The sequence below is a fragment of the Mangifera indica genome, chromosome 15 (genome assembly GCF_011075055.1).
Source record: "Mangifera indica cultivar Alphonso chromosome 15, CATAS_Mindica_2.1, whole genome shotgun sequence".
In the NCBI taxonomy this organism is placed as follows: domain Eukaryota; kingdom Viridiplantae; phylum Streptophyta; class Magnoliopsida; order Sapindales; family Anacardiaceae; genus Mangifera; species Mangifera indica.
Genome location: NC_058151.1, coordinates 5,246,663 through 5,261,549, shown reverse-complemented (window position 1 = coordinate 5,261,549; position 14,887 = coordinate 5,246,663). Strand labels below are relative to the sequence as shown.

The 14,887-nt window shown below is 33.4% G+C and overlaps 1 protein-coding gene across 3 annotated transcripts; it reads right to left on the bottom strand.

The window, feature by feature from the left end:
- Positions 1-241: 241 nt before the first annotated feature.
- On the bottom strand, positions 242-14,385 carry LOC123197714 (villin-3). Of its 3 annotated transcripts, none has more exons than XM_044612052.1 (25): positions 14,273-14,385; positions 14,119-14,185; positions 11,285-11,369; positions 10,954-11,053; positions 10,461-10,529; positions 10,008-10,244; positions 9,726-9,903; positions 9,439-9,571; positions 8,752-8,911; positions 8,519-8,669; positions 8,335-8,435; positions 8,072-8,230; positions 6,222-6,290; positions 6,079-6,147; positions 5,818-5,955; positions 5,247-5,375; positions 4,678-4,825; positions 4,500-4,510; positions 4,275-4,415; positions 4,072-4,197; positions 3,191-3,253; positions 2,212-2,310; positions 1,108-1,258; positions 749-957; positions 242-658 (listed from the first exon to the last, which is right to left on the bottom strand). In XM_044612052.1, the coding sequence occupies exons 3-25, from the start codon at positions 11,338-11,340 to the stop codon at positions 545-547; spliced, it is 2,811 nt and encodes a 936-aa protein (XP_044467987.1). In that variant the 5' UTR covers positions 11,341-11,369; positions 14,119-14,185; positions 14,273-14,385; the 3' UTR covers positions 242-544. The 3 variants fall into 3 exon arrangements, with proteins under 3 accessions (XP_044467987.1, XP_044467985.1, XP_044467986.1); XM_044612050.1 differs by having other exon boundaries at positions 11,285-11,431; positions 14,273-14,384; XM_044612051.1 differs by having other exon boundaries at positions 14,119-14,345.
- Positions 14,386-14,887: the final 502 nt, after the last annotated feature.

Below are 14,887 nucleotides of genomic sequence, written 5' to 3'. Positions count from 1 at the left end.
GTCAAGGCGTAATTCAGCTGCCATTGGTTCATTTCACTCTCATCGAAACACTAACCATTTATCAATTAATTTTAACGGAATATATCTTGCTAATTAACACTAAACTTAGTGCCACGCATACTTCATTTTAGATTCATCTTGCTGGTTCTTTACCTGGCATTAAATCTGGCATGGGGCGGTCCATTTTATACATGCCCCCATATCAACGAATTTCCAATGAATTTTTAACCTGAAAGCAATATGACAACAACAAATTTCATTCCTTATACTGTTATTTGAAATACAAATGCATTACATATACACCCCCCCTTTTTTCTGTTTTTTCTTAAAGCCAAAATTAAAGATAATAAAATGTCAAAAAGAAGCAACCACAAAACGAGAAAAATACATGCCAACGAAATCAAAGAATTGGACTCACCACATCTCTTTTAAAACTACAATCTCTCATGCTAGAAAAAAGCAGCAGCTTTCAAAATCAATCAAAATAGACCAACTTGTAATTAGAATGCTAATGAACCAGATTACTCACTCCTCCAAAAAGCTCCTAGAATAGATAAACTTTCTTCTTTTGCATGTCTTGCTTCCATTTTGGTAACTTATAAAATGCTTCTTTTGTCATCCCAAACACAGTCTCAAACTCCTCGTCTGACAGATAGGCCTGACAAACCATATGCCGATATACATTGAATATCACTTGAAAGCTTAACTTAATTGAATTAATAATATTGATTGATTTTATGCGACTAACCTCTCTTCGTTTAAAATCAATCCCAGTAACCGGGTTCTCAGATTTGGACTTCAGTTGATCATAACTGAACGTACTTAAAACTGATTCAGTGCCATTATCAGCCTGTGAAGTCTGTTCCTCTCCATTCCTTTCAGATACCAGCTCAACTTCCTCAGCCTCCTTAACCTCAGCAACTTCTTGAGAATCTGATTCTGACTGCCCAGATTCAGCTGAAAACATTAAAAGGTGTCAGATGTTCCACGGTTTGAGAACCATGTATAACATGGCAAGAAAGCATCGGCGACACTTAGTGACCCTAGTGAAATTACTAACTGCATCAAATATCAGTAATTTATAGAGAATTAAAATAACACTCTTACAAGGAGGGTTAGTTTCTGGAGGAGGAGAAGCATCAGGTGATCTCTTCTTTTCAGCAGTAAGAACTGAGGAAAGAGCCGCTACTGCTGCTGCTCTTTGTGATCCCCGGCCAGCGCTTGAAGGTTTTGTAGCAGAACCTTTGCTTCCTGGTGTCTACAGTGACAGAATGACAAATAACCATCTCATCAGTGACGTTAATGAATATCTCCCAACAACAACACAATCATAACAAAACATAAGATTATTTCACTGACACCCCTCATTTATTGATTCAGCTACTATTTTGACTAAGGTTGACCTTTAAAATGACACTTCCAACCTCATCTTTTTTCAGATGAAATGAATGGATAAAATTAACCCTGTACCTTTTCCAGAAAATTTTCACTAGGCTCTAAATTTCTGTTGATTAAACCTTTGACAGCATCCAAGAAACAATAGTTTTTTTATATCGGGCAGTAGAAATGTATATTAATGTTAAAAAAACTTAGATAGTGAACCAGAAATCCACAACCACAAAAATAACCCATCTACAAGACACAACATATTGTGAACACCTTGCAACAAATTTTGGAAAACCACAAGCATAAATATCAAGGTTGAGCAACAAAATATTTCCATTATGCTTTGAAATTGCCCTACACCCAGCATTTACATCCCGACTCCAATATCAAGACTGCTCAGATCCACCTCAAATTTTGGAGGAATCTGTTCAGCTACACAATAGCTTGTGGGTTTTGGACCACTGTTCTATAGACCAACTCTTTCTTGGGCTCTTTAATGAGTTACTCATAAAAACACTAAATCTGCTGGTTTGAGAAACTGGGAGTAATTGCTAGTTTTCTGAAATATCCACTGTTATTGTAGTTAGATCCTGGGGGCTTTATGAAAAGGCACAAAAATTGTTTGGTTTGAAACATACTAGTGAACGATAGTATTTGTCCACTATCAATTATCAGGTGAGTATAACACTTGAGCTTTGAATCAGTGGACCTAGATTAAAAATAAAATAATTTTTAAAAAAGAAGAAAAATAGGGCCTGTCAAAAATTTTGAACACTAATATTAAAGGTTATGTATTAAAGTATGTAACATGAAGAAAGACATTACCGAATTGAATTTCCCAGAAGATGGATTAAAAGCAGTGGATAAGGCAGCTAAGGCAGAAGCTCTTTGAGTTTGTCCCCCCTGGCTTATGTTTGACTTATCCTGTATCAAAAATATAATTTAATAATATCAAATAGCCACCAAGATGCCCTCAGATTAACTTATGAAATGGATAAATGAATCCTTAATGCACACACAAATGCATCATTTTAAGGATCAAATGTAGGGCTCGATACAAAATTCTAGGTTTAAAACAACTTACCCCAAGAAACTTAGATACCCACAACTTACCCCAAGAAACTTAGATACCCTGATCTAAATAATAGAATCCTCAAGGAAAATTCTTCAGAAGACTTGCCTAAAGCATTTAGCAAGACAAGAATTTGAGAGCAATAAGGCAATTGTAAAATTATGGTGAACAATACATATATCATACTATAAAATAAATACAGGGTCTCATGTTTTATGACATATGGTCAAGGAACAGGACTTGGTGATACTAGTTTTTACTGAAATTGAGATAGAAATCCTTGACCACTCATCTATCTCCATCAAAGAATTTAGAAAGTTATAAGTTAGAAACACAAAATGCAACTTTAGATTCAAATGTTGAGTATTGGAGTAAAATAAATGGATAATTCAGAGTTTTTGCCTTGTTTAACTGAAAAAAGTTCAGGTTAGTCACAACCCAATTAAGCACTTGAAATGCATGATACATATCCCAAATTTTAAAATTGCACAAACCAAAAAGCCTCTGAAGTAATTTTGAAGAGCTCAGAATGCACAAATCACTTTTTTGCAAATAATATATTTGTTCCAAATCACTTGTGTCCAAAGTTCTAAACCCAACAAACAATATCGGCATTAAAGAAATCAGTGCCAAAATTTATGCACAAAGATTAGATGTTGCAAAACTTTGAATATACTTTTTAGAGGATCTAATCATGCACTCTTGTGTCCTTGTATTAAAAAAGGCAATTACCTCTGCAACATGGCTAACCCCAAAGAGCAATGCCACCTTCTTCTGGAATGAGTTTCCTTGAACCTGTATCGATTCAGATAAGTTATAACGACATACCACCGAAATTATTGAACATACAATATTAACAACATGTCAATAATAATGTTTGGGATAAATGTAAGAATTTAGAAATGCAGACTTTCTTAACATTATAACTAATCCCAAATGTATGCTACCACAATCACATCTTCTTTTCTTTTTTTTCTCAAAGTAAGAAATTCACACCAGAATTTGGCCCCCAAAGTGTCACAATCCCTATTTATAATTCATTAGAAGCCAACTTAGTTCGATCAAAATGATAGCTTTCTAGTTTAATTTCAAAATCAATAACAGTATTTGCAACAGTAAAATTAATTCACCACTTACAATTAGTTAAAGTAAATATTGTCTCTACTTTCAATATAATCATTTTTTCAAACTCTTGTCCTATTTTACCAAGTTACTATAAAAAATATTCTTGCTCTGTAACTTGGTCAAGGAAAATTATGTAACTTGACTAGGTAGGTGAACCATTGTGTTGGCCAAAATCCCTCTTTGCATCTCATTTCTCCTATTTAGGAGAGAATGGCTAAAACATACTTTACTTATTTGATCACAGTACCTACTTTACAATTGAACAAATGCAACTTTTTAAGCAAATATGATTCCTGTTATACAATATAAGTTGTGTTTTCCATTTTGCATATACAAGGAGAAGATGACACATTTGAAATTACAGTTTAACGGAAAAGAAATGAAAACACTATAACTTATAAAGAAAATTTAACAATAGAAGAAAATAAAGAAGCAAAAGAAACTTGAAGACAATTAGTAAAGAGATATCATGTCATTCACACACGTACGGTAGCTTTTGTTGAATCCCATGAAAAGAATGTTGTGAAGAAGCATGGCTCACTTCCTTCAGTGACTTTGTATAGTGGAACTTTAGGAGACAATCCCTCCAGAGATGCAGCAATGTTTATGTAATTCTGCAGAACTTGTACAATGAGTAGAGTACAGTATGAAAAACAAACAAAGAAAAAAGATTACTCAATTTAATCAGTACCTGGCCAATTTCAAAAGCATTTTGCTTTTCTTTGGAGTCTACAGACTGACCAACCCAAACAAACACTTCAGCATGTGTGTCAAGCAGCAAAATATCCTCAGTCAGCAGATCATCTTGTGAGAAGTTGTAAACTTCCTCAACCTGCCCAGAAAAACATTAATATGCATACACAAAGCCATTGAACACCTCTCCACATGGAAGCTTGAATCTTAAGAGTAGACTCACCTCAAACTTTCCTGGGGACCAACAAGGCAACAAAAAATGACAACAAATACAATAGTTAGAGAGATAAACAGCTGATTCAACACCTTATAAAACCAAAAAAAATCAGTTCACAGCAAATATAATTTCATTATGAGCAAAACAAAGCAGCAAAGGCCAAATGAATGATGAAGAAATGCACCTTTATTAAACGAAAATGTAAACAAGTGAGGATCTCTGACGACTTCTGCAGAAACCTTTTTGCTGGTGTAACTTTGTTTCCCTCCTAGTGCAAACCAGAAAGCAGAGCTCTCTGTCCCTTCTTTGGAATGTTTTATAGAAACACCTGGCTGAAATAGCAATGAAGTAATACTTCAATTATACGTGCTGTATTAAGCAATAAGTTGAATGCCTAGATAAATGGAGACAGAAAGTATCAACTGAAACACTATAATAAATTTGAATTGTGACATTCACTTGGCACACATAGAAGCAATAAAATAAAACAATATGTCTGGCATCACATTCATTTTTTGTCTTAAGAAAAAGATGAATTCACAAAACATCTTGATTCAACAGGTTAAAAGTTAGATTACTGACTGATTGTAACCTGCTTGCAATTATTAGAGTGAGGCAACTAGCTACTCTTTAACCATTAAGAAGCATCTATATCTTACTCTTTTCCTTTTTGTTAAAAAAGGCATCAATAATTCCTTGAATGGCATGTTACACCAGATACCAAAAGAATTCTATTCTTGTAAAGGAATATACCTTCAAAAATTCAGCAACTTTTGCAGCCAATTGCTGATGCTGGGAGGTGCTTTCTTTTCCATGCCAAGCGAAAATGGAATTGCCAGATTGCAAGAGGAAACACTCAGTAGAGTTCAATGATGTACCCACCTGAACAATAAAAATTTTTAATGTATGTTTGACAAAGATAATTTTCAAGAGATCATATGGCCACAAGGAGGAATAGTATGAAGATAAATGCCCATTAAGCTGCTTCTGCAAAGGTTCAATATTAGATAAAAACCATAATAAACAAAAACATACTAGAAAGAAGAGAAGACAAAGAAAAAGAAGATTGGGCAAACACAAAACACATTTTTGGTCCTCTTCTTGCTTTCAACAAACCTCTTAACTTAGAAAAGTATATTAAACTTGTCTCCATCATTCAGCTAAATCCAGGAAGTTGTATCTTCATTTGCCCCTCTCCATAATCACTTAATGATATTCATATTTGACAGCAACTATTATAAATATACATGAATACATAGAAAAATTTGACTTTAAACAAACATAATTAAAGCATCAAAAAATATATAACTAAATTATTACATACCGCATCAACTTGCACTGCCTTATTGTTATGAATGGAAGTTCCAGATATCCGAATGAGTGCAATACTTTCTGCTGTATAAGTTTCATCTGTTAAACCTTTGTCCTCTATGTACTTTTTGTAACCAGAGCTCAAACCACCCTATTGAGAATTTCAATCATATTAGAAAAAATCCATTACCCTCTAATTTTTTACTGAACCACAATGTCAGAGTAAGCATAATTGAACCTTAAAGCAAAAGGCTGCAAGTTTTACATAAAGTACCTTAAGGACCACCATAGGTTGAAAGAGGGCAACAAATTGTGGTGGCTCTTTACCTTGAAATATCCGACCCTGTCACAAGCATCAATTACATGCAGGTCTTTATGCAGTCAACTTTCCAAAAATAGAGAAAGATAATATGATACCTGAACAGGTCTTCCCTTCAGTGAGTTGCACATTGTATTAGCCAACCGAGCAGCCATCTTTTGGTCCTCCTGAATTGCATTGTTATAAATTACAAAGTGTTACTAATATGACAATTAGAATGGTGTAAGAAAATAAAACAAATTTAAATACGTTTATTCAAAAATCAAAGGAAACAAAATATATGGAGTTTACAATGTAAAGAGAGCAATAAATTTCAACATGGAGAAACAAAAACAGTGTATACATGATTGCAACACCATAAATCAGAAAGTTTTTAAAGCACGAGAATGTGTCATAAGTCTGAAGATGCAAAAAAATTATCTTAGGATCTGCACTTAATAATTACTATCACTGTGACAAGAAAAAATGGATGGGGCTGTATGTACCCAAAAATACACGCTCAACTAGTATTTAAGTGCACCCCATTATTTACATATTTAAGAAATAAATATGTACTAAAAATATTTGTAGAGTTCTTAATTTTGAATATAAATACATATAATCAATAGAAATTCAGTACATCCATGTTTGAAAGGGCAGAAAAGTGCAATAAATGCAAGACTTAACAATAGAATTTCCATTATAAATCAATTTTCAATGAATCTTCAAACCTGTATTATGTACATAATTATGTATTGATCTATTATTAACTTTGTACTAGCAACATATATTATACTTAAAATTAAAAGGATGATTTCGTTAAAGAAAATTAATAACAGATGTACTTAGAGAAAAGGGTGTATGGATCACTTTTGGGGGGGCATATAGCCCAACCCAAAAAATTATGGGAAACAAAAGAAAAATAAAACTTAGTCATACAACAAGTTTAAGTCAAGATAGGCTTTATTTTCTTTTACAAATAATGTTGAAGAAAATCATGAAATAGGCATACAAGTGAACTAGATATCCACAAAGAGGTTAAAAAATATGAGAGAAGGGGTAACAAATCTATAAGAAATAGTGACAATGACTAAAGAGTGTTGCATTCTGTTAGGATTGGATAAGGATTAGATAATAGTAATTATTATAATAAAATAATAATAGTAATTAATTAATTAAAATATTTTATTCAAATCAAATACCAAATATTTTCTCAATTAATTAATTAACATTATTATTTTACTATATCAATTATTTATCTAGTCCTTATCCAATCCTGACACATTCCTAGCGGGAGGTGACCTGAAAAAGAGGGAGCCCAAAATCAAAGAAACATGAGGACCAGGAAAAAATTTGGGAAAATAAAAATCACAAAACAAAATACCAAATAATAAAATATTAATAATAATTAATCAATTAAAATATTTTATTCAAATCAAATACCAAATATTTTCTTAATTAATAAATTAATATTATTATTTTATTATAATAATTATTAATCTAGTCCTTATCCAATCCTAACACATTCCAAGTGGGAGGTGATCTAAAAGAGGAAGCCAAAAATCAAAGAAAAATGAGAACCAGGAAAAAATACAGAGAAAATAAAAATCACAAAACAAAAAATATGTTGCCAGCACCTATAACTTTCAAAACTCATTTCAAGAAGATCATTACAATGAGATGAAAATGAATTTAAAGAAACATTTCTCTCTCTCTCTCTTTCTTTTTTTTTCTTACTTATTATTTTTCTTAAAGAGAGAGGATGACATTTACTTAATGGTGCTGAAATTCAGATAACTTCACATTTATTTAGACATACACAGCACTTATTATATATCGTACAGGAATGACACTTGTCTACTGAAAAAAAGTTCAAATAAGGCAGGTGTTGCATAAGCATTTGTTAAGTAAGTAAAAGTCAAGCCACTAGGAAAATGATTCCAAATCTAATACGGAAGAATGTAGTTACCTCAACGCTATCAGTGCCAATCCAACAACATAAAAAGTAATCTTCCTTCCTATCACCTGAGTGATAAGTATAAAGCACAATGTAGCAGTCTCCACTGTAAAATTTCCCAATATCCTCGTTGGGCAAGGGAGTCTTGGCACTTCCATTAATGCACCATACCTGCACAATAAACAATAGCAATTATCCTAAACCATATCAATGCCAACAACCTACTAAATGAAATACTTCCCAGAAGCAAACAAGAAATTTATTATCGACTAAACCTCCATCTTTCCACCTCCTTCAAGCAAAGGTGGGACTTCCTCAATTGTTGGAGTACTTTTGTTCATGCCTTTGATAACACCACCTTGTTGCTTCAACAAAGCTACAGGCATAAACAGTTTTTAATAATACTAACAATGAAATGCTCCAATTTAATCATGAATTAGAAGGAAAAAAAGGGCCTACCTGCTACTTTCCCCCTTCCCTCCTCAGTACCAGAAGTTGCTGAACCTGATGGCCAAGAATCAAAGTTTGACTTAAATGCATGTGTCTCATAACCTTGGATGACCCTGGTTATCCTTGTTGATTTTGGCCTATTTTGGCTAGCAAGAAATTCCTGCAGATATAATTTGCAAATGAAAATCCCACCTTGTTTTTTATTTTCTCAATATGTTATAAAAGAAATGGTATGCCTCAACCTCAACAGCTTGACCAGCAACTTTTCTCTCCTCCACTTGAGTTACCCGGCCAACCCAAACATATATTTCATTGCCACGATCCAGTAGATAACATTTATTGTTTTCCAACATGGATTTGGAGAGTTCACCCTCTACAAGCATAGCTTGACCATCTTCAATGCTGCAGAAACAAGTGAAAAGAAATCAGCAAATTATGTTTATAATTGAAAGCATCATGATATTAACTTTCAATTTTCAATAGGATATCATGAAACATTAATATACAACTAAAACATGCTTTTGTCCTATCATATAATCTCATGAGGAGAGCTTTACCTATAAAAAACAATAGAAATAAAAATTAAACAAATAGAATGCAAACTGAACACATTGGATCTCAAATATGGTCTTCTATTAGATATTTGATCTAAAAGATTGAGCTTGTCAGCAAGAAATAGGGAAGGATGAAGAGAAATAGAGTAAATTTTTTCACACATATTTTATATGCACGAATATGTCGGTATCACTACAAGCATACAAATAAGCATAAAGAACGCCATAAATTTATTACTCAGAAGAAAATGATAGCCTTCTTAACCCTGCTAAAAGAACTGATACATTTACATTACTTCGCAACGTTATTTACAATGAAACAGACATAAGGACTGATGTAATTTATCATGTATCAACAATTTGCACAAAAGAAACCTGTAAAGTTTAGCAGGGGTCCTTTCTGGAACAATATCATCTTCACTAGCAACCTTCTTGCCAATTGGAGCAAAACCACCAAAGAGAACCCAAAATTCACCTGAATCGGACTCTGTGTCTAATTTACCATCATCTGGCACAGTGAGCACCATTTATACCCATATAAGAGACAAATGAAGAATTATCAACTACAATGTAGAAATTCTGACTACAAAGTAGTTAATTAAGGCTCAATGAGTCTTTAAACAAAAAGAGTAGCATCACAAAAGTTGTATCTAAATACACACCAACAATTGCAACATTGCACTTCCCCTCATGATACTTGTCCTTCAAAAATTGAATTACTTCCAAAGCCTTGGCCCTTTCCTGTATATTGGAATTTGCACCATTGAATTGATAAATCTTATCCTGAGTGTCCAGGATAAACACATCATCATGATTTAGTGAAGACCGAGCAAAAGGAACCTGCAAAAGCAAAACACAGAATAATAATTCTTGAACCACATTAGATTATCCAACATGAACTTCGTTCAGTGTTCATGCATGAAAGGTAGATTAGAATCCAATACCTGCTTCATCCTGACAACTCGTTTTCCTTTGCATACATAAAGGCGTGTTTCAAACTCTTCTTCCTCAGGTTTTCTGAATCCAGATGCAACACCTCCCTCTAACGGTATAATACAAGGTTTAAAATATGATAAAAATTTGTCAGATTCATGTCCTTGAATTTCCCTATGCTGCACTGCACGCCCTCCAAGAACAGCATCAAGTTCAATTGTTTTAATAGCCGCTGTTCCAGCTTCATCCTTTTTTTTTTTTGACAAAGAAGAAAAAATCAGATTAATGTTGAGAGATTTACCTGGAAAGAACAGATTGTCCAAAAAACTAGGAACAACCTTAACATCTCATGTTAAATTTAGGTTTTACCTCCATATCAATTTGTGTTAAAAGAAGTATAAAGTTCAAAATATATAGGGAAAAAAAAAAGAGAAAGAACGAAGATAAATTCATTAAAATTTCACCTGACTTGAATCTTTTCCAATCCAGAAATGTATGTCATACAGATAAGCACCTCCCCTGCCACTTGATGTCTACAGATATATGTATGCATCCAAAAAGGTAAGTGCATATAGTAGTAAGATAGCAAATGATCAACCCCTTCCCCCATACGATGAACTTGTGGGAAAGAAGAATGAAGGAACAGACGAGGCAGGATCAAATTGTTCATGATCAGGTCAAAGGTAATGTCATGTGCCATATTTACAATTAAAAATTGATATAGAACTTTAAAGTTACCACATAAACCAAGCAGTTAAATATAGATGAAGGCAAACCAAAGAATATTCGGTTTCGGACAATATAATGTGTAATACCCTTTTTGAGTAAATTCGAAAAGCATGGATGCAACATCTACTACAAGTACCTATGCTATAAGAAGATTTATTCAAGAAAGTGATCAAAATATATATATAACCCAAAAAAAAGTTGAGAGAGAGCATTCAAGAACTTTTTCACCTGCAAGATGATGTAGCAATCTCCCATGTAGAATTTTCCATAGTCAGACTTAGGCAATGGAACCGGTTGAAAATTTTCAATTCTCCAGATTTCAGTGCCCCTGTGAACTGTTAAGTTTGAAAACGTTAAAGCAGATAGTGTAGCATACCAACATTTGCTAAGTGATACCAAGAAAATTTTATGTATACAACTTAAGTCAAAACTGTATTCCACTTTCACTTATGAGCTGCAAATGTATGTGAAAACCAAGAAAATTTTCTGGCTCTCTTTCTCCCATGTGATTGTGTTGATTTGTCTAAAATTAGTAAGTTACTACTCCAATCAAGGATACAGCCTTTGACCCACTCCTTGAAATGCAGGATCCAAAGACTTTGCAGAGGCAGACATCCTGGAAAATTCTTCTTCTCACTGTTATTCTAAGCACAAAAAGAATAAAGGCTTGTAGTACGTGCTGTAAAGGAAGAAGCAGCAGAGTCCACTGCATCAGAGAAATGATGAGAAATTAGAAAAGCATTAAGAAAATGCAAAGATATAAATACCACTTCATCTTCGTAGCCTTGTCTAACACTTGTGACTAAAATATTGACAAAGTCTAAAATGTCATATAATTGAATCAACAACATAGACAACTTCATAAGCTGAAATTTTCCTTTCCATTTTCCAGTATCATAGATAAGCAGAAGTCACAATTGAAGAAAATTAATGGACAGTTAATTAAATAAATAATCAGGCCAAAGACAAACATATCGAGATTTTGTAACATCTCTGGTCTAATAACTCAGCTCACTGTCAAGATATGATCCACTTTGGACGCACAGTCCATTATGGTTTTGCTTCTGAGCTTTGCAACACAAAACACGTCTTAACAGTTTAAGGAGCTCACAGACTATTTAACCAGTCAAATTCTCCCACCACTAACCGATGTGGAATACATAGACAGAGTACAGACAGATTTAATATTTCTCCAGTGTTTTATCAATGTGGGATTTCCCTAAGGGTATCACATACACCCCCCCTTACGGGACTCAGCGTCCTCGCTGAGGTTTACCCCACCATCATTCAAAAGGACACGCAGAACCGCTCTGATACCATTTGTAATATCCCTAGTCCAATAACCCAACTCACTGTCAAGATATTGTCCACTTTGGACACATAGTCCATAATGGTTTTGCTTCTGGGCTTTGCAACCCAAAACGCGTCTTAATAGCTTAAGGAGCTCACAAACTATTTAACCAATCAAATTCTCCCACCACTAACCGATGTGGGATACATAGATAGAGTACAGACAAACTCAACATCTCTCCCGTGCTTTATCGATGTAGGATTTGCCTAAGGGTATCACAGATTTGACATTCTCACAAAAAAAATAAAGCACCAAAAACTTTCTTGCAATCGGAAAAGCAATATAACTAACTTCAAGGCCAAGATAGAAGAAATGCCAAAAATTGTGTTAAATTTTGTAGGTTACAGATTCTATTATTAAATTTTTTTTTTTAAATATGTTTAAATATGCCTTATTTATAGAAGACTTCCTCAACTTGCATGCCTGCTAGACTGGACACATGCATGAGCTTGTAGACCAACAGGTAGCTTTATGTTTGGCATTTGTCCCTTGAACACAATCTAACTCACTTTATTTACTCAAACCTTTATCAGGTTTGTTATCCAGAGCTCTAGTACCCAAGCTAGACCAGCATGAATGCATCCTCTTAATAGCAAGTCAAGCAAAAATAGTCAAATTCTATCATGAATTAATATACGTCAGAAAACTATTCCAAAAAATTAAGGATGTCCATCATGCTCAATTTTGAGTTCTCTTATAGCAAAATCAAGAATGGACCACATCATATCTTTGCTTTCATACTTTGTTCAATCAGCATGAACATGAGTAAAAGGGAAATCCCCCAAAACCATTGCATGCCATACAGAATAAAAAATTCTCAAACTAACATAAACTTTTCTTTTCATTTCAGTAAGAGACAAAATAATTTCAAAACTTCACAGATGCACGACCAACATTCAACAACACAGGACCAGCTCGATAATTTGGAACCCTTCGACAAAACAAAAGCATTGCTACTACAACCCTGCATTTCGAATACGTAGTAGTCCAAAACCAGCTATTGAATAATCATCCCAAAAGGATCAATACATAACCAATCTAGGTAATATTAGATCCATAGACAAATGATCTAATGACAAGGTTTCCACAAGATGGCACCAACCCGAAGTTTCCGATGCTGCATGTCTCTAGAACCAGAAGCTTCTACTTTCTAGACAAATGCATCAACTTAAATAAATTCAGATTTCCTTCCCTTCTCCACCAGAAAATCTTGGTAAATAGACTTCAATAAGCATTTTTTTTCTCTTTGCAAACAGTTATCAACTTTTTGTTTATATACAAGTATAGAGATCCAACCTATACTGATATTGCAAAGATATCTTATTCCACTAGGCTTCATGGCATTTCCACATCATATAACAAAAACCATCCATGCAGCATCCCAAAGTTGCCCGATTTATGTAATGATAGCTCCCCAAGTTACATTTCCACATGCAAGCAATGCAAAAACTTAAAATTACATCCTCGATAAGTCATTTGTCCAACGTTTCACGAGCAATCCACCCAGAGCATTCACTTTCTTAAACTTTCCACTATGATAGACAACAGCATTATTAAGCACCAGCCTCATTGATTAGGCGATCAAAGGACATGCTGATCGGGAGCAGATGAAAAACATAAGACCCTTTCAATACTCTCATAAGTTCTACTTCGTTTACACATCTCTTTCCAGTAATATTTTGCATAATTAAATCATCCCAATCTTTGCAAAACACAGAGATGAAAAAAGAAAACAAGAAAGGAACAATAGAATCAAAATGATCAAGTAACAAAAGTACAACAAGAAAGAACCAAAACTTCACATCAAATAATACGAGATAAGCAGATCAAACAGATGATAGAATAAATACAAAGCATAAGATACTAAAATCAAAACAAGATTAAAAACAAGCAGATCAACAAACAGCAACTAAAACAAGACGAAAAAGAAAACGATCTAGACAAATCGTAACGAAATTGAGGAGCGAAGAACCTGATCAAAGCAATAAGACGAAGGATGTAATTAAAATAACGATCAAAAGAAAACAAAGAAAGAGATGAACCTGAGAGTGAGATCTCTACGTGCGTGAGAGTGATGATGGATTATGGAGGAAACTCGTCGAAAGAGAACTGGCAATAATAAAGCGAATTAGTAAAAAAAAAAAAATTAAAGAAAAGTAAATAATTGAAGTGGTGATGCGAGTTTCTCTCTCAAACTTTTTCGAGTGAGGCCTGGCCTTTCAGAGAGATGGAATTATGATGGCTGGTTTGACGACGAAGAAGAAATAAAGAGAGAGAAAATTACAGAAATAAAAGAAAAGAAATTTTATAGACCAAAAAAGTCGTTATCAAGGCTATAAAAGATCCGGTGACAACGGCACCGGCCATGTTGGCTTTCTCTTGCTTAGATGGATTTTCTTTTTCTTTTTTAATTTCTATTAAAAAAATATAATACCTTTTTTATATTATTTTTATTTGTATAATATAAACAATTTAAAATTAAAATATATTTTTTATTTATTTGTCAATTATAATTTTCGTAAGACTGCTTTATCTAAACATAATAATTTTTTATTATTTAGGAATATGACCACTTTAGGTACAATGTTTTTATAATATTTCAAAAAGGACAGAAGTTTTAATTTGTACAATTCAGCTATTAAAATACTAACCTTGTTCAATTTGAAGACTAAAACAAAAAAAACAAAAGTTTTAATTTATTTAATTTGAGGACAGGAAACAGGGGCAAATTAGTAATTATATATGCAATAAGAAAAATAAAAGCAATTAATATCTATTGAATAATTCTATCCAATAGAGTGTTAACATTCA

What these genes read in the sequence shown, in the direction of transcription:
- LOC123197714 (XM_044612052.1), bottom strand. Translation starts at nt 11,340, where the DNA reads ATGTCTGCCTCTGCAAAGTCTTTGGATCCTGCATTTCAAGGAGTGGGT. An exon ending in TGAAGGGAAGACCTGTTCAG is followed by an intron (nt 6,148 to 6,221) that starts GTATCATATTAT and finishes TGCTTGTGACAG; the next exon opens with GGTCGGATATTTCAAGGTAA. An exon ending in AAGTTGCTGAATTTTTGAAG is followed by an intron (nt 4,826 to 5,246) that starts GTATATTCCTTT and finishes TTGCTATTTCAG; the next exon opens with CCAGGTGTTTCTATAAAACA.